Below are 20,394 nucleotides of genomic sequence, written 5' to 3' on the forward strand. Positions count from 1 at the left end.
GTCCCGTGTCCCCCCCACCCTGAAGGTTCTTGAGTGTTCCCTTAAAACATAATTTGTAGTGAAAGATCACCATTACTCTAGAACCTTAAATAAATTGAAAAAGAACTGTTTACAAATTTACCTTTTACTATGTTATAGCTAGAAAACTTCACTACTCATATGTGGCCACTGGGTGTAGCTGTTGCTACACAATGTATTAGGCAAAGGTAAATTATGGCCCGTCTTTCAGGGATTTTGTTTTTTATGCTCTCCCCATTCTTCCAAAGAATGAGGGACATTTTTCTTAAAAAATGAATGGCTTTGAAATATAAATGTGTGTTTGTAAAAAGAGAAAAAGTATTTTTCTACTAAATAGGGCTTTTTTTAAGGGTAAGGAATCATCCTGTCATACCATTAAAAATACCGGTATTTGCTGTTAAGATGAGCACATTGTTTTGGTAGCTGAAACCATTTATGAAAGCCTCCCTTGATCATTTTGTTAATTTCATATGTTCCTTAGATTTTTTGGCTAGCATTTACCATTCAAAAATGTTCAAACAGGAAGGCGATTTGAAACACTTTTATCAAATCATGAAAGAGTTTGCCCTGACTGGTGTGTATTAGCAGATTGGGTGTCCGTCTGCAAATCAAAAGGTCGTCACTTTGATTCCCAGTTGAGGCACGTGCCTGGGTTGCAGGCCAGGTCCTACCCAGACTGGGGGCCTGTGAGAGGCAGCTGGTCAACGTTTCTCTCACACATCCGTGTTCATCTCCCTCTCTCACCCCCCTTTCCCTGTCTCTAAAAGTAAATAAGTAAGATCTTTTTTAAAAAATCATTAAAGGCTTTAAGTTCTGTTTTGAAACTTTTAAGTTTTGGTCTTTTATGCTGTTAATAAATTTTAGTATGTACAGGAGTTTCTTAACTAAAAATAAAATTTTCAAGGTTTCATATCTTAAAATATCACATTTACCTTAGCATTTGCTTTAATTTGTTTTATAGCCTCCGACTTTGCCGTATTCCTAATGACTGTTTAATTCTTTTGATAAATAACTTTTATTTATCTTTATAGTTAATAGATTGCTGTTCAAATATGAGCATATAAGAAAGTAAATGATACATTTCTCTATGATGACTCTAAAATTTGTATCTTCATTTTCTGTCTTAAACTAGAAATTTTTCACATAATGAAACCATACAAGAGTTATGTTAGTTTCTCTGGGACACAGATACCATTCTCTAGAAGTAGTATATTTCAAACTACTAGTTTTGTCACATTAAAATAATAGTCATTACATTTTTAAAATACAGCATGTCTGTTGATCTTACACACATTCTTAACCTTAACTTGTAGTAAATTACGATTTTACTGGAATAGGGTATGTGGGAAGTCCTTGGAGAAAGAAGAGAAACAAGTTTTTAGGAGGAAATTTCTATCTGAGATACTGAGATACTGTTCCTTGTGCAGACATACTGAGAGAAACTGCGCCTCTTGTTAGTGCTTTGTTTCCTCCCTGTACCAGGAACTGGAACAGGATGTCAACACTGGAAATTGTTAAGGATATGCCGCTGTTGTTTTATTTCTTGCTCTAGATCCAAAAACCAAGCTCTAGTGTCCAACTGTGCAGGCAGAATTAAGTAAATCCCTGCTGATGGAAAGCATTTGAAATCATTTCTATACCTACGTAACTTTTCCCACTGCCCATTTCACTGATATACTTGGATGTTTTTATAGGTTGTGCCCATTCTACCTTTTTAGATACTTTACCTAATCTTTTGAAAATACACTTTAAATGTGTGTACGTAATCATTGCCCTCTTAAATAATTTGGACAGCATTTTATTCACTTGTGTTTTTAACAAAAAGCCTTTTATTTAGGTTTATCTATAAATAGAAGAATATTCATCATAAAATAACATTAAATAAAACTTTTTTCCATGCTTTTTCTTGTCTCCCTTGTTCTTCACTAATGTGATTCTAAATCACTAGGAATGTTCATTGTACTGTTCAGCGCTGCATTTCTGCATTTGTGTACATTAATGTGTTCCAAGGGTTCAAATCACTAATTGAAGTGGGTATGCATGTTTGAAGTCACTTACTCACCACAGGCCTTACCACAACTTCAAAACAGCCTAAAATATCCTGATTGCTCACACATACAAAACTTATGATGGACAATCTGTTATGCATTCTTCTGCTGTTTAATTCTAGGGTTTTTTCTTTTATTTAATATGTTTTATTGATTATGCTATTACAGTTGTCCCGATTTTCTTCTCCCCTTTATTCCCCTCCGCCCCTGCACCCCCAACCCACCAGCATTCCCCTACCTTAATTCATGTCCATGGGTCATACATATAAGTTCTTTGGCTTCACCATTTCCCAAACGATTCTTAACCTCCCCCTGTCTATTCTGTACCTACCATTTATGCTTCTTATTCCCTGTACCTTTTCCCCCATTCTCCCCCTGTCCCCTCCCTGCTGATAACCCTCCATGTGATCTCCATTTCTGTGATTCTGTTCCTGTTCTAAATTGTTTGCTTAGTTTGTTTTTGTTTAGGTTCAGTTGTTGATAGTTGTAAGTTTGTTGTCATTTTATTGTTCATATTTATTATCTTCTTTTTCTTAGATAAGTCCCTTTAACATTTCATAGAATAAGGGCTTGGTGATGATGAACTCCTTTAACTGGGCCTTATCTGGGAAGCACTTTATCTGCCCTTCCTTTCTAAAGGATAGCTTTGCTGGATACAGTAATCTTGGATGTAGGTCCTTGCCTTTCATGACTTGGAATACTTCTTTCCAGCCCCTTCTTGCCTGCAAGGTTTCTTTTGAGAAATCAACTGATAGTCTTATGGGAACTCCTCTGTATATAACTGTCTCCTTTTCTCTTGGTACTTTTAAGATTCCTGATCTTTAATCTTGAGTAATGTAATTATGACGTGCCTTAGTGTGTGCTTCCTTGGGTCCAACTTCTTTGGGACTCTGTGGTCTTCCTGGACTTCCTGGAAGTCTGTTTCCTCTGCCAGATTGAGGAAGTTCTCCATTATTCCTTCAAATAAATTTTCCATTTCTTGCTCTTCCTCTCCTTCTGGCACCCCTATGATTTGGTTACTGGAATGTTTAAAGTTGTCCCAGAGGTTTCTAAGCCTCTCCTCATTTTTTTAAAATTCTTGTTTCTTCATTCGGTTCTGGTCGAATGTTTATTTCTTCCTTCTGGTCCAAACTGTTGATTTGAGTCCCGGTCTCCTTCCCTTCACTGTTGGTTGCCTGTATATTTTGTTTTATTTCACTTTGAAATAAAACAAATGGCCTTCACTTTTTCCTCTATTTTGCAACCATAAGCAACCAATTCTGTGAGCATCCTGATTACCAGTGTTTTGAACTCTGCATCTGATAAGTTGGCTATCTCCTCATTGCTTAGTTCTATTTTTGGAACTTTGTTCTGTTCTTTCATTTGGGCCATACTTTGTCTCGGCATGCCTGTTACGTAGTAAGGGGCTGAGCCTTAGGTATTTGCCAGGGCAGGGCAACCCACATCACTGCGTTGTGGCACAGTCCAGATGAATGTTTTCTTTAACTCCTTGTTTGTCAGATTTCCTGGCAGTTCTGGTTATTTTTTTGTTTTTAAATTTGTTGTCTTCCTTTTGGTTGTGTGAGGAGGCTAAGTGTATCTACCTACACCTCCATCTTAGCCAGAAGTCTGAATTCTAGGGTTTTTTCTAATATGAGAATCTTTTATTGTACTTAGTTGGCAAAATTATGTGGGCAAAAGTTGTGCCCTGGCCAGGATGCTTAATTGGAACATCATCCTGTACACAAAAAGGTGGGTTCATTTCCTGGTCAGGGCACATGCCTAGGTTGCAGGTTTGATCCCCAGTCAGGGTGTGTGCGGGGGGGGGGGGGGGGGGGGGGGGGGAGGGTATACTGATGGTTTTTTTCTGTAAAGTCTATAAAAATATCCCCGAGTGAGGATTTTTTTTTAAAGGTTTCATAAACATAACTGTTGGCACGAGAGCTTCCACAGTAAATCATTCATTGCCTTCTACGTGTAAATGAAGAAGCCTTGGGTGGAAATAGAAAATGTAATATGTTCCATAGAAATTGGAGGGAAGGTCTTGAGAAAGTATTCCAATGACCAGTATTTGTTAAGTTATGTTATACTTTTTTTGAGAAGAGAAAAGCCCTGCGGTTCAGTTCAGTAAGCACGAGTGCCTTTGGCATTTTTTTCCAGGCAGAGTCAGAAACACTTGTAGCATAATACGATTAAATGAAGAAGAAGAAAGATGCCAGGGTATTAGGATGGCACAGTGTTCAGTACTATTTAAAACAATAAGTACCTACTATTCTCATGGTTTCTGTGAATTAAATAAATGAAAAAACTCATTTCTTGGAGAAACAGTTTTGGTAAGTTGAGTAACAGTGTTTGGTTGGTTGGGGGGTTTTTTCTGGTGAGAGCTCTGACATTTGTTTAACTGTTTTTGTTTTTTTTTTCCTCTAGTATGCCCTGGGGTTTTGTTTTGTCTTAACTCTAATTTTGAACTTTTATTCAAAATTTGTGGGGAGCTCGTTTAGGAAAGGAGCCAGAGTAGTGTCTGAGACAGATGAAATTAATCTCATACCCTAATCTTTACATTTCGGCAGGATTTGCAACCGTAGGGTTCCCCCCACCATCAAAAAGACTCTGGCACTCTACTGTCCTAGAGACAGATCACTTCTTACAAATACTCCCTGTCTGTGTGTTCTGACTCTGCTGCTTCTCAGAACCAAACCAGGGCCAGGAAGAAGGAGCCGCCGCCGGCTGGGATCTCCAGTCCTTCTGTTGTAAACAGAGGACTGAAGATGGGCACTTGAGAGCGTGCCCCTGTGCTCTGAGAAGGGTAGTTGTGGCCGCCGCATGTTTTTTGTTGGCTGTATTGCCACCAGCGAATCCCTCTCTACGGCGGCGACTTCTCTCCATGTCCTCCTGCAAACCTCCCCGAGCAATCTCTGATGCTCTGGGTCGTTTTCCCTCTGTTCAGCCTAGGGCTTCAGATCCCCCCAGGTTTTTCTGCAAATGGAATTGGTTTTCTTTTTATTCTCACTTTTGCTTTTTAAATGATTTCCAGTCACAAAAAAAGTAATGATTTCTCCTTCCCCAACTTTTTAACTACAAACCTTAAGAAGAATTCTAAAAATAGTACAACCAATATCTATGTACCCTTTACCTACATTCAGAACTGTACATCTTGCCACATATGCTTTATCTCTCTATGCAAAAACTGTCTTTAACAACCATTTAAAAGTACAGATACTGATACTTCATCCATAGCTGCACCAGCAAGCATCTCCTAAAAATACACTCTCCTGAATAACCAATAAGTCACTATCAATGGAAATGAATTAACATTCAGTACATCATTTAATACATAGCCCATATTTAGATTTCCCCAAAGTGTTGACTTTGTTTCTTTTTCCATCCAAAATCCAATCAAGGTTTATGACATTGCATTTGATGGTTGTGTTTCATTTGGTTAATATGTTTTATTCCTCCCCACCTTTTTCCAGTTTTCATGACATTTTATTTTTGAAGTGCTCCATCCAGCTGCCTTAGCAAAGCTTTCCTTATGCTATTATATATAAACTGCACGTCACTAAATGTGAATTCCAGCGTGCTTGCCATTAACATTTAAAAAAAAATATTTTTGTTTGCGGTCCAAGTACTCGATAGACTTCAGCAAGCTGGTTGGGATGCGGCCGGAGAAAGCGATTTCCAGATGAATCTAAATTCCAAGGTTTCCTGTCATGACCACCTTGAATGCTTGCAAAATAAATGACATGCTTTTATGTTAAAAGTTAATTTTTGTTTTCTTATTGTCTCCCTGTAGTATACTACGTTTTTCTCAAGTGACAGACTCTTAGCCAGACTTTTATATATTTTGCCCTGTTTTTCTCCAAACTCATTTACTTTTTACCCATTTGGTTTCTTTATCTTGCTTAGCTATTTTCAAACAGCAAGAAGAACTGATGTTAAAAAACAAACCAGAACTAACTCTACACACCTGAGTATTTTTCTTTGATACTTCTTTAAGTAAGCTTTATTGACACAAAATTTACTTAAGTGTATTTAAAGCCTCCCAAGTACACAGCCATACAACACGGAGCCTGAGAGCTCAAAGACAGTTTTGGAGAAGAATCCTGCGTAACTGCAAAATAATCACTTACTTAGAAGGGATTTACAATGTACTTTTACATACATTATTTGACTTGACGTGGCCTTTATATCAACTCTACAAGGTAGCTGAGGAATGTGGTGAGCTCTTTTTTTCAAATAGTGAAATTGAGGCTCAAACGGTATACATTGACCTGGCCAGGATCTCATGACTCTTCAAAGACAAAGATGGGATTTAAATCTGGCTTGGGATTGCATGCCAAAGGCATATTGTAGTGATCTTGTGTGACTGAAATTTCTCCTCAGTCATTCTAGAGTCTCGTACACTTTGGCAAAATCAACGTGTTTACCTTAGGAACACCACATTCCTACCATCAGTAACAGCCCCCTTCTGTAGGAGTCCTGCATTATTAAATAGCAAACTCCTCTGGCTTTGGAGAGAGACTGTTACCGTAGAAATCTGGGAACATTATTAATTTAGGAGACAGCCACTCAACCTAAATCGCTCAAATACCAAGGAGGGCCACCCTCTGGTATAGGCAGATCTAAAAAAGCATCAACCCAATTTGTACATCCTTCAGTAAAAGCTCAATTGCATCCTCTAACATATCCTCTCCTGGTACCCAATGATATTCACTGTCAAGAGTTTTGTTTTTGCTTTTCACCTTTTAGGTGATCAAAACCACAAGAGGAAGGTCTGGAGGAATGTATCTGCTCCATTCATGGGTTTGCCTATTTTGTTTATTTTACTGATTATAGGAAATTGGTAGATTGAAGACATCACAGTCACCGTTGTCTTGAGTAAATGATATAATCAGACATCGGCAAGATGGAGGAGGAGCGAGTGGATGCCACACTAACCTCCTCCCAGGGCCAATCTGGAATTACAACTCAATTGTGGAGAAATTACCCAGGACAAACAACTGAACAATAGCGAGAGAGAAGTCTTACAACCTTGGACAGACAGAAGAATCAGCTTCGGCACTAACTGACTGGTAAGGAGTGCAGTGGAGACTCCAGAGGGCTGGCCGGGCGCCCACAGGTGGCAGCGCCGCAGGGGTAATTAAGCGGCTGGTTGGATCCCCCCGATAGGAATGGGGTCTAAATCCTAAGCTGGGATCCCCAGCCTAGAACACCAGAGCCCAAAAAGTACACAGATAACAAACAGCAGAGAAAAGCAGCAGGGTTGCTCTCCGCCAGAGACAGATGGCTGGACACGCAAAGAGCCGTTTAAAGGGCGAAAACACAGATATTCATTTGTTGTCACTTACCCGGGGTTCCGGCAGAGGCGGGGGCCAAGTAGGCCAGAGACGCCTGGGGAGAGACGGGACGGAAGCTTTGGAGAGAGAGCTGAGAGCAGCCGCTGGGATCCTGGTGCTGAGTCATCCCCCAAATGGCGGCAGCCATCTTGCTCAGGCAGACCACTCCCCTCCAAGCCTCAGCAGCCTGAGGGGAAACAACAGCCCCGCCCCCAAGAGAGACTCTGCCCCGGCTCTCTGGTGCTTATGCCTAACTGCTGAGTGCAGAGTGACTAGATTAACAACTGAAGGAGACAGCCACCGACAGTAGATCCCTGGCAGACTCAGAGCAGGCTGCCTAAGGTCGGACGGGGTCAACATCTGACATCACCAGAGGCAGATCCAGAAAGAAAAACAATGGTAAATACTAGAGGCTACCAAGATGAAATCCACTGTGGTCTTCTCCATGATTAGCTATATTTTCTTTCCTGCATAGCTTTTTGACATTCGTTTCTTGTCCAGCAAGTTTGTGCATATTAAGTCACTAGAATTTGTACTATAATTTATTTCTCTCCTTATAATAGTCTTAATCTCTTTACACCCTTATTAATACTAGTTCATTTGCTGTTGATACTGAGATTTTGGGGGGTGGGGGGGATATTTTTGCAGATGTGTGTTTGTTCCCCGGGCTTTGTGGTTTTCTTCTGGCAGCACCTGCACAACAGCAAACAAGATGTGGTGGGTGGAGTGACCCTCAGCCGACCAGCTGGAGGGAAGGACCCACCAAAGACCTACCCAACAACAACCAGAACCCAGTTACATCCAGAGAGCCGATATAAATGGCATCCCAAGAGCATCAAGTTCAGGAGATGAAGGAGACCACCACTGAATCTCAAAGGTCTCCTACCATAGAAGTTCATACCATAAACCCAGGGAGTCAGAACAGATCAATTTAAGAAGCAGAGTCCAACAAGAAGAGTCTCACAAATAATGGGAAGACGAAGAAACAATCCCCAAATGAAAGTAAAGGGAGAAGTCTCAGAAACAATGCTAAATGAAATAGGGGCAAGTAAACTATCAGATACTGAATTCAAAGCGATGGTTCTAAGGAAGCTCAATGAGCTCACAGAGAATTATCAAAAACTACATGGAAACTATGAGGAACCTACCGCAAACTATATCAACATGAAGAAGGAAATAGAAACTATTGGCAAGGGCCAAGAGGAAATGAAGAATACAATTTCTGAACTGAATAACACAGTGGAAGGAATCAAAAGCAGGCTCAATGAAGCAGAAGATCGGATCAGTGAGCTGGAGGACAAGGTAGACAAAAACACCCAGAAAAAAGCAAAAAAAGGAAAAGAGACTCAGAAAGAACAAAGAGGTGTTAAGGGAAATGTAGGACAACATGAAACGGAATAATATCTGTATAATAGAGATACCAGAAGGAGAAGGAGAAGAGCAAGGGATGGAAAACCTGTTTGAAAAAGTGATGGAAAAATTCCGTAATTTAATGAGAGAGAAAGTCACACAAATCCAGGAAACAGAGAGAGTTCCAATCAAGAGGAACCCAAAGAGGCCCACTTCAAGACACATCATAATTAAAATGGAAAAATCCAAGACAAAGAGAGAATCTTAAAGGCAGCAAGGGAGAAACAGGAAGTAACATACAAGGGAGCCCTAATAAGGTTAGCAGCTGACTTCTCAATGGAAACGCTCCAAGCCAGAAGGGAATGGCAAGAAATATTCCAAGTAATTGAAACCAGAGGCCCGCAACCAAGACTACTTTATCTAGCAAGGCTCTCAATTAAAATGGAGACCAAATAAGGAGCTTCCTGGACAAAAGAAGCCTCAAAGAATACACCGCCACCAAACCACCTCTGCAAGAGATGCTAAAGGGTCTACTTTAAGAAAAGGGGGGAAAAAAGTGAGAGAGAGAGGAACACAGTATGAAAAAATGACAATAAGTACCTATCAATAATAACCTTAAACATAAATGGATTAAATGCTCCAATCAAAAGACATAGAGTAGCTGAATGGATTAGAAAGCATGACCCATACATATGCTGCCTACAAGAGACCCACCCCAGAACAAAAGACCTACACAGACAAAGTGAAGGGCCAGAAAAAAATATTCCAAGCAATGGACAGGAAAAAAAAGCCAGGGTAGCAATTCTCATATCAGACAAAATAGACTTCAAAACAAGGACCATACAAAGAGACCCAGAAGAACACTTCATAATACTCAAGGGAAGAATCCATCAAGAAGACTATACCCTGCCCTGGGACTATACCCTAAAAATCCTGAAACACCAATTCCGAAGAACCTATGCACCCCAATGTTTATAGCAGCACAATTCACAGTAGCAAAGTGCTGGAAGCAAAAACCTAAGTGCCCATCAGTAAATGAATGGATCAAAAACCTATGGTACATTTACATGATGGAATACTACACAGCAGAAATAAAGAAGGAGCTCCTACCCTTTGCAACAGCATGGATGGAGCTGGAGAGCATTATGCTAAGTCAAATAAGGCAGGCAGTGAAAGACAAATACCATATGATCTCACCAATAAGTGGAACCTAATCAACAAAACAAACAGGCAAGCAAAATATAACCAGAGACATAGAAATTAAGAACAAACTGACAGTAACCAGAGAGGAGGTAGGAGGGGTTAATGGGGGGAGGTGGAAGGGTTGTCAGGAACATGTATAAAGGACACATGGACAAAGCCAAAGGGGAGTAGGATCAACGGTAGGAAGTGGGATGGCTGGGGTAGGGGGTAGTGTTAGGGGGGAAATAGAGACAACTATACTTGAACAACAATAAAAATATATGAAAAAAATTTTTAATTATATAATCAAAATTATAAAGTTACTCATGGACCCAAATTTCCTCAAATAATAGTATTATACATACTTATATACACATACACAGATGTACTGTATTTTGCCATGTATAATGCACACTTTTTGCCCAAATATTTGAGGAAAAAATAAGAATGTGCATTACACATGGGTATAATAATGGGCATAATAATCCCATGTATAATGTGCACAAAAGGTGGACATTATGATGTTTATCTTCTTTTTTGTTTTTTATTCAAGGTATATTTAGTATCTTTGTCACAAGAAGGCTGACAATATAAAATTCTTATATGTGAAAACTCAAAAATAACCCATACTGAGCAGCAAGTGATAATTGCTTTGAAAAGAAAAAGAACAGTCCAACATTTATTAAGAAGTTTCTTCCTGAATTTTCTTAAATTAAAAAAAAACACAAGAAAAGTTGTTTGTACTTAAGTTGCCAGTTTACGTTTTTAATTTTATTAACAATATTTTCATTGCATTTATGAAAAGGAATAGATACTGTAAATACATAGAACCAAGACTTGGGGGTGGCTGGTTGCCTTCTGAGGTGCTTCCGTATGGTGAGTGCTCTTAGGACCTGGCTTAATCACAGCTCCCTCAACTAATAACTTCATTGCATTTGCATTCTCTCTGCAAGTCGACCTCTGACTCACACAATGAAGTCAGTCCTAGCAAACATAGAACTGTATTTTAAGGGGCCTAAATGCCCTCAGGCTCTCGGCTTCTGAGGGCAGAGACCAGGCATTGCTGGTCCTTGTGCAACCAGCTCAGGACTTGCCCAGAGCAGATACTCAGCAAACGTTTGCTGAGCAGAAATGTCCTCGATTAGGAAACGGAGAAAAAGAAAGGCATTTCTTTACTGAGGTGGCTGCCCCAAATAGACGTGAATTCGGCCTTCCATGGAATATGTACACTCAAACTCCCAAATGCAGACCAGTGTACCTGCTTGGGTACACTTTCTGACCAGTCACTTGGTAGAAGATCATTGCCCTCACCCACAGGCTCAGTCCCATCTCTACTTTTGAACGTCTTGAACCAAGTTCTCTGTCCTCTAATGTAACAAACAGGCCCATGTGTAATTATTTTGGGTGAAAGGGAGATACTGAAAATATTGATCCTTTAAATTTTTTAGTGAAATATTCATCAAAGGTGGTTTGTGATTACTTGCTTTCTATGACTCCTGAATTATGGATGGCAATTTCAAAAACACATGAGTTTTCTTTCACAACCAAAATTTTTCTTTGTTAACAAACAAAATTCTTAGAACTATTTTGAGATTTTAAAAATTACTGGTTGCTTTTCACTTCACTAAGTGGTTTTTCTTTCTTCTAAATTTTATTTCCAAAGACTTGAATTGATTTCTTTAATTGTTACATTTCTTAATAGCAGTATTTTTTTAAAATACATTTATTAAAGCTGGGGGCAGTGAAACAAGGAAGGGCTTAGGATAGAAGCAGCAACAGGACAGAGCCTACGCTGGGCTGCTTGGTTCTCTAGAAATGTGATCGGAAAGAATTGAGTCCAGGTGGGGCTGCTTTGGCTCACTGGAGAGTCAGAGAAAAGGGGGCCTTGGAGACGGGTTCAGGGGGTTAGCCCTAGACCAGCTGCTGCTGCCCACTGCTCCCCTGGTTACAAGTCTCATGGGGACCCTAGAGTTGGGGAGAGGCACACCTGAGAGGGCAGAAAGGTGTGGGCATGCTCCCGGGAGGAGGAGTGCCAACAGCAGTCTTAATAAAAGTTCTAAGAAAAACGGCCAATCCATATCAGGTAGGACAAGGATAGTTCATTTTCAAATTATAATATTTATAATTTATGTTCACTATAAATATTAGGAGAGGTTTGATGGCTATGTCAGAGCTTCTTAGTGATGCAAAATTGGTAAGATTAAGGTGATATATAAGTGTGTGACTTATTACATATCCTAATAGCAACCATGTTATAAAAACAATGTAAACAGCTTCTTCTTGCAACAGATCATCATTACAAGAATCACTGCATTCCAGGATCTGAAGAGCATCCTTGTCCCTCAAAAAAATGTTAACTCCTGGTCCCATCCAAAAATCCCACAAAAAAACCCTCAAAATCAACTCTTCGTTAAACATCCCCCCTCCAAAAAAAAAACAGTTTATAAAAATACTGAAATAATATTTTCACAAAAAAGCAAAGCCTGAGTTTAGAGAATAAGTATCAAGTACATGCACAAAACCTTTCATTTCACCCGTATATGAATGGCTCCAGGGAGAAGAGATACATGAGAAAACCACCAACTACATAACACAGTCTTCATGGCACCTAACCAGGGGCAGAGGACGAGGAAATAAATAGTTCATAGGGTAAATCTTCTGTCCCGTAGTCCAATCAGGGAGATCCCACGGTGTCATAAGGCAGTAAACATCCAGATATCTTTTCAGGTAACTTCCTGAGAGTTGGACTGTTTCGAGTTTTCATCTTGCTGTTCCAAATGCCAACACTATTGCCTTTGGTGTCCTCAGCCTAAAGTCAGCCATCCTGCAATATGAATCAGAACCTGTTGTACGCTTGCATCTCATTTAACAACAACAAAAAGAAAGTGTTTCTAGAATGTGGTTTATTTGAGGGAACATCTCAAAAGATTAGTACCTGTACTCTCAAGATTTAGAGGGTATGCCCTGGCTGGTGTGGCTCAGTGGACTGAGTGCCAGCCTGCGAACTAAGAGGCTGCTGTTTTGATTCCCAGTCAGGGCACATACCTGCGTTGTGGGCCAGGTCCCCAGTAGGGGGTGCCTGAGAGGCAAAGGATAGATGTTTCTCTCACATAGCAATGTTTCTCTCCCTCTCTTTCTCTCTCCCTTCCCCTCTCTCTAAAAATAAATAAAATGTAAAATAAAAAAAAGATTTAGAGGGTATTAAAAGATCATATGCACCCAATACATGAAATCTTAAAGATTCCCATACAAAGTCCAATAAGGATGCTTACTGTACTTTTCCCTGAAGGGTGTTCCACAAAGCATCAGTTCCTGAAATACCCATTGTTGAGGTTCCCCTCTTACAAATTCACAATGTAAATTAGTATAAGGACACTGAGAAAATTTATAGGGGAAAGAGATATATATCTGTACTAGTATATATAGGTATATATATGAGGTCTATCTGGGAAAAGTCCAGCCATTGTTAATATAACAAGAATGGTTTGTACAACAACATAGATGTAACCTGGCAGCCAGGGAGAGTGAGCTGGAATGCACATGTGTGAACAATGACGATTTCACTGTACTAGTCAGTTGGGGTGGTAGACACCGTTGAGTAAATATGTATACTGTGTGGCCATCACATTCAAAATGACTGAGCAAATAGAGCAATGAATCTGCATCAAATTTTATATTAAGCTTGGACATTCCTCCATGGAAACTATTCAGAGGATTCAGAAGGCCACAGCTATGGGCAACAGGTGACTGGCAGCTTCATCACAACAATGTGCTCACTCATGCATCACATCTCATGCAGAGATTTTTGGCAAAACATCAGTTCACCCAGGTGACTGAGCCTCCTACAGCCCAGATTTGGTGCCCTGTGACTTCTTACTTTTCCCAAAACTGAAGTCACCTTTGAAAGGGAAAAGATTTCAGGCTGTCAATGAAATTCAGGAAAATACAATGGAGCAGTTGATGGCGATTGGGAGAACTGTGTGGTGCCCCAAGGTGCCTACTTTGAAGGGGAGGCATCATTGTCCTATGTACAATGTTTCTTGTATCTTGTATCTTCTTCAATAAATGTCTCTTTTTTCACATGATATGGCTGAATACCTTCTGGACAGACCTCATATAATTAAACATATTTAACTTTGTTTAGTCCAGCATTTCCTAGCCCTTCTATATTTGTTATTATATTAAGCGGAAGATAATAAAAGCAAAGAAGCATTGTAAAGAAAATATACACATTCTTACTGCCAAGAGAGTGATCTTGACCTGTTCTTACCATCCATGGCTCAGTGATCACTGGTAAAGTGATATCCACCATCACAGAAAACATTTCTGCCCTTATATTTTAAAATGTATATTGCCCTGGCTGGTGTGCCTCAGCGGACTGAGGACCAGCCGCAAACCAAAGGGTTGCCAGTTCCTTTCCCAGTCAGGGCACATGCCTGGGTTGCAGGCCAGGTCGCCAGTAGGGGGTGCCCGAGAGGCAACCACTCATTGATGCTTCTCTCCTTCTCTTTCTCTTTCTCTTCTCCTCTATCTAAAAATCAAAATAAATAAAATCTTTAAAAAAGTAAAATGAATGTAAATGTTGGAACTCCACCGAAGGAAATATACAGATTGCAAACCCAACCGCCTTCTTTGTTTGTCATTTTTATGTATAGGACCCATAAACATGACCTAAATAATAAATGTGTAGATCATTTCTCCTAAAGCCATTCACTGATCTTGCCTGGCAGAAAAACTCTTAAATTTGAAAACTCCCTTGTCTACATTTTTTACTCTAGGTTAATTTTGTCAGTTTTCCTGCTTGCCTTTTCTCTAAATAAGGGTGTCTCCTCATTTGCTGATTTGGATGAGGGAAAGACTATATATCATATGCATTTTACATAAGAACATACTGTCTTCTTTAATTAGCACAAATTAAATTAAGTACTAATGGTCACTAAACCATCTCTTTGACTTATGAGATCAGAAAATTGAAAGGGTAAAGAAACACCTGAATATACTGTTCCAATTTTTGGAGAATTAAATGACATTTTAAACAGGTCTTTGTTTTTATTTCTTTATAGAGATTAAACATCAGGATATCTTACCCATGGAAGTGGCCTTCCTACACTGATAGCCTGTGAATTTCTCCTAAGCCAGGATGAGGTTTGAGTAACTTGAATGGTGCTAGTCAACAGAAGTGAGCTCATGGCTAGCTCCACTATTTGTTAAACAAACACAGGTACTCGTCTGAATTCAAAGATGGTCCATGAAGTGGGCACCATCTGAGAGCTCTAGCTGGGCATGCTGTTACTCTACCCATAGAAGCTCTTTTTCTGAGATTTCAATGACAGCCACATTGGTCACGGAAATGGCCTCTGCAGGCTGAGGTGGCACTAGGGGAGGCTAGCACAATTTCAGGCATCAGATGAAAAAACTAACACAGTGATTTCTTGCTCTTTCCTGTGTGCAGATCCCCTTAAGACATTCTCCCCCCAAAGGAGCAGATGTCCATATACAATTTTACATAGAAGATAATGGGCTTTCATGAACTCCCTTCTTTAGACCACATGGTGAGACCCTTTGCCCTAGGATGTCTTCTTCTGTCATCACATCATGAAACTTTCTTATTCATCTTCATATTCCCAGCTTGAACTATGTTACCATTAAAAGAAGTGGTGGATACCACTGAAACATTTGCCTAGATGATTGGTAGGAGGAACATTAAAAATAAAGTTGGTATTGCAAATCTATAGGTACACAAAGTAGAGGAGTCGGTTGCCTAGGGCTAGGGTAAGTGAGGGAGACGAAAGGTGACTGCCGATGGGCACAGGGGTGTTCTTTAGAATGATATAATGTCCTAAAGTTAGGTCATAGTGATAGTTGTGCAACATTGGGAATATGTTAGAAACCATTGAACTATAGACTTTAAATGGGTAAATTTGACAGTATGTAAATTATATCTTGATGAAGTTGTGTTTAAAAGTTGGTGTTGTAAGAAAGGGAAAAGATGGCTCAGCAGGAACTTGCAATAAACCTCATATGACCAAAGGTAGTGCGTGGCCTCCTTATTAATTGTTTTCAATGACGAAGGAGCTAGAGGAATTTTGGTTAAAGATCATTAGAGTTTTTCTCATCATGGGAAACTGTGGAGACTGAGTGTTGAGGTCTCCTGAAGAGTGTGGAATGTGGAGGACCACCCATAAGAATAAAAAGCACTGGCTTGATCCAATAGGATCTCTGCCTAAGCCAATATTGGGTTTATGAGACTGATTCAGTAGGGAGACAATGGCTGCCCTCCATGACATTGCTTTGAAGGTTAGGAATATGACACCAGTTTCCCCAAACCTTTTTTCTTCATACACTATGAACTGTTGACTAATAAATGCATCTAAGCCCATCTTGAATCAATTTATATTTCAGCTTGTTCTAACAAATTCCATATGCTTCCCCATTTGCTTTGGATGATTGAGAGGAATTTTTGTGTGGAGGCAGAGCCTGGCTTATAGAAGCTTGAGGTCCCCATGTCTCTGATTCTCACCACTCCCTTCTCCGCAAGGCTGTCAAAGCCTCTTTTTAAATAGGGGTAAGAGTTTCCAACTCTCCTTTTCCTACCAGTCCTGTGCTCCCACTGCCTCCCGATTCTAACGTGGAGGCCTACGCAGATTGGTGTAGAACACAGGTATAATGAGTGCACACAGCAGGCGTGGGTCCTCGGACATCATCTCAGCACACTGGCATGGCCACTTTCACTAAGTTTTAGAACTTGGCCAGTTTAATTTTATGACGTATGAAACTGAGGTCCAAAGAGAAGAAACCATTTTGCCCAGGGTCACATAACTAGCCAGTGGCAAAACTAAAAGGGCGGCAAAAACTTAAAAAACTAAAAAAGTCTTGATTCCCAACCATTCTGCTTTCAGAGCTACCAGGCTGGCTCCTGGACTCGCTGTAACACTCATCTCAGCCCCTGTCAGCTTCTCTTCTGATTTCATTTGTGGTTTGACCCAGCACTGACCTCACCGTCCTGTCTGGTCTCACCCATGTCTGCTTCATCCTGGTCAGAGTCAAACTCGGTGCCCCGGTCAACAACATCCACGCCAGCTTGTACCCTGGGCTTTTCGTTTTCCCACTTGGCGAAGCCTTTGTCCTTTGCTGCTTTGTCATGGAACTTGGATCTCATTTTGGGGAAGGTGTGGGACCCTGAGTCTCCCCAGCCAGCCTCTGACCATACAGGCTCGGTCTGGGTGGCCTGGCTGGTGGTGGCCCGCTGCAGCCTCACGGAGATCTTGCGAGAAGAGCCTGTAACCAGTGTGATGGCTCTGCTGTCCAGGTCCTGGTGTCCAGCAGTGACGCCAGGGAACTCGAACACCTCATCCTGCGCTGGAAAGGGAAAGATTATTGGGCTTATTTGGTATCCGACTGCTTCATAGCACACCATCAACCCTGACCAGTGTGGCTCAATCGGTTGGGCATCATCCTGCAAAGCGAAAGGTTGCCAATTTGATTCCCAGTCAGAGCATGTGCCTGGGTTGCAGGTTTGGTCCCCAGTTGGGGCACCCACAAGAGGCAACCAGTTGATGTTTCTCTCTCACATCAATGTTCTCTCCCCCTCTTTCCCCCTCCCCCCCTTTCTAAAAATAAATAAGATCTTAAAAAACATATCAAACGTTGGTGCAAACAACAGGAGTCCCACAGGTAAGGTCCCAGAGCAACAGACCAGAGGCAGAATGAAATTGGCAGCAGGTGAGCCGCATGCTAGTGAGACCCGAAAGCAGAGACCAGTGAAGGGAACACAAGGGCGAAGCCCTGCTGTTCACCCTGAGGAATGCCTTGGTGTTTGTTTACGATGACTCTGACAAGGATTAGATCTGGAACCCAATAGAGGTCGTGGTCGGAAAGAAAGTAGAGTACACTACCTGGGGGCAATGAGGGGCTTCCGGGCAGCGACCCATTGCCACTGCCCAAGGAGGGGGCCCGGGCAAATCTCCTGCAGGCCAGAACCAGGAGGTCTTTGCACTGCTTGTGACAGTTGGCTCCACAGTCTGAAAAATCCCAGAGTACCACAAATGATTAGTGTGAACCAGGAGGCTTTGGTGCTGACTGGGCTTCCAGCACGGTGCTTGAGCGGTTGGCCCACCCCTCCCCTCCCCCGTCCTAGATTCTGTATTGCGTCTAAGAGCCTGGCTCATGCCCACAGGGTGTGTCCAGGGGCTGGAAAAGGGCCAGTGGGACTCTCTTGTCTTCCTGGAGTTCCTAAAGTTCTCTTACATTTCTCAGCTTCTTCCTCTACACAATTCATTGATGTACTGGGGAGCCTTGAAAGTAAAAATCCAAGTTAGACTAAGACACTGATACAAAGAACTAATGGGAAGAATTTAGTTTTGAGCACTAAAAGGTAGGTCTCATTGAGATTCAAGAAAGTGTTCTATTCCTGCAAAATGAGAGCCAACTACTGAAAGACGGCTGGAGAACGGGAGGCATCACAAGGGATCAATGTTAATCTGAAGGCATTTTCTGTAGTTCTATCATATTTTTCACAAGCATTATCAGAATCTTAAAAGCACCAGTATAAAGAGTCTGCATAAAGTATTCAGCAATTTCTCAGATCAACTATCGACAATGTGTAATAATCTCATATGTACAAGTAGCAACACAGACCTAAGTGCCTAGTAATTTGCACGTGTACTGCATTCATCATATGTGTATTTATTTAGTTGTTCATGCATTTTAATTAAATGGGGGAGCTAGATGAATGAATTCATTGACAGGGAGAAGAGTGTTTGAAGGTTTCTCCCCTTTTCTCATCATCATCTGTGACTTGGTAGAGAATGCAATAGCGATGTGAGAGCAGACAGCGATGCATATGTATTAGAGAAGGAAGTGTGTGTGTCTTTCCCTGGAGGACAAAGTTCTTATAATACAGCCTTTTAGTTAGGCCCGTCCCACTTCAGAATTCCCACTTCATCTGTGTGTTGATGATTCTTAGCACAACATCTCAGAGAGGGGAGCTAGATGTATGAGGGCTGAGAAAGATGGTTTGCTTCCTTGTCTAACAAGCTGTAAAAATCCACTCCAGGCTCTCAAAAACTCCAAGGAGTCCTTTCCCGCACATGTTAACTCTTCAGTTGCCAGTGGCCAAAAAGACCCAGGTTCTTAATGATACCAAGAGTTTTGCAGATTCATCAGACAAATTCCATTTTTGTCCCAAATGTCACACTAAAAATGTTTAACACAGGTATATTTATTTACCTTTGCATTTGTATCCTTGCTTGATTATTCCCCAGAGCTGTAACAAAAGACAAAGGGATGTCAGGGAATCTGAAGAAAAATCTGGAAAGAAAACAAGGCCATGGAAGAAGGAAGTCCTGGGAAGCTGATGACTCAGGGAGCACAAACAGGATGTAGCTGCTCCTGACACCCTTCCTGTCAAACAGAAGAGCCCTCCCCCAGCCCATTGCAGCTGGGGTGATAACAGGACTTTTGCTTCCCTTTTCCATCTGGGAGCCAAATGGGAGCTGGGATGGGAAACTGACATGGGTGCATTTATTGGACCTTAGCTTCATGCCCTCTCAGCGAAATTTATGGGGGAGAGTTTCTCTCTCTTCGGTTTTATTTTTAATCGCACACTGCTCCTGGTGCCCCCTACAGGAAATTAAGCAACCTAAGCAGTATACTTCCCACCAAAGCATTTATATTTTGCTGGGTTATTTTCTGAGTGGCATCAGTACTTGGAAAGAATATGGAAGAGGAAAGGATCTAGCCTTTATTTGTGCATTCACTGTCCAGTTGCTCAGCGTTTTGGCCTGTGCCAGAGCTTGCAGGGGATGCAGAAAAGGCTCGGACTCTGCCAACCAAGGAGGAAGTAGGATGTAGGAAGTGACAACCATCTCTGGAGAGATGTGAGGGCATTGCCCAGGCGGTTCAGGCACATCGTCCTGGTGGTGGAGTCTTTGCCTCGTGACACAATGGAAACTTTGTGAAGAAGGGGCCTTCCTGTATCCCTTCTCATGCCTTTCACGGCACTTGCATGTGGATGCCAGGGACACTGAAACAGAGTGTGGCTGAATCAAACGGGCTTAGCTCAAGCTGGAGAAGTTCCACTCCTACCCTTTTAATGCTTAGGTTAGGTGACTGGTATCTACCTAATAAAATAATCTGGAAAGACGCAGGTCTGGTGGCCTACTGGGGCTGATGGAGGTGTCACTCACAATGCCCTGTAGGGGAGCCACACCCTGAGTGTGGGTGTTATGGCCGGAGGAGAAGAATAAGTAGCTGCCAACATACAGTGACTCAGGAGCATTATGAAGGCTGCTCCTTGCCCTCCTGATAAAACTCCCCCAGAGAAAAGGGATTCCTTTGAGCCTTGAAAGTCACTTGGTTCTTCAGAATACATTAATAGGATGCAAATGCCTCCTGGGACAGGGCAACATGTTACCTTGGGGACAAGAAGGATTATTAAGACAACGTCCTGGAAGCAAGGCCTCAGGCGCCTAGGATGAGTG

The 20,394-nt window shown here is 41.4% G+C and overlaps 1 protein-coding gene across 3 annotated transcripts in view; it reads right to left on the minus strand.

The window, feature by feature from the left end:
• Window positions 1–10,280: 10,280 nt before the first annotated feature.
• Window positions 10,281–20,394, minus strand: part of RASGRP3 (RAS guanyl releasing protein 3) — a 73,094-nt gene continuing 62,980 nt past the window's right edge. The window contains exons 15-18 of one of the 3 annotated variants that reach the window (XM_045189320.3): window positions 19,142–19,178; window positions 17,809–17,934; window positions 16,908–17,272; window positions 10,281–12,737 (exon numbers count right to left, since the gene is read on the minus strand). In XM_045189320.3, the coding sequence (XP_045045255.1) occupies window positions 12,729–12,737; window positions 16,908–17,272; window positions 17,809–17,934; window positions 19,142–19,178 (537 nt within the window). In that variant the 3' untranslated portion in view covers window positions 10,281–12,728. The remainder of the gene's footprint in view (window positions 12,738–16,907; window positions 17,273–17,808; window positions 17,935–19,141; window positions 19,179–20,394) is intronic. The other 2 variants (XM_053925264.2, XM_053925267.2) reach the window with 2 other exon arrangements.

Source organism: Desmodus rotundus, chromosome 5, assembly GCF_022682495.2.
Source record: "Desmodus rotundus isolate HL8 chromosome 5, HLdesRot8A.1, whole genome shotgun sequence".
Taxonomy (NCBI): Eukaryota; Metazoa; Chordata; class Mammalia; order Chiroptera; family Phyllostomidae; genus Desmodus; species Desmodus rotundus.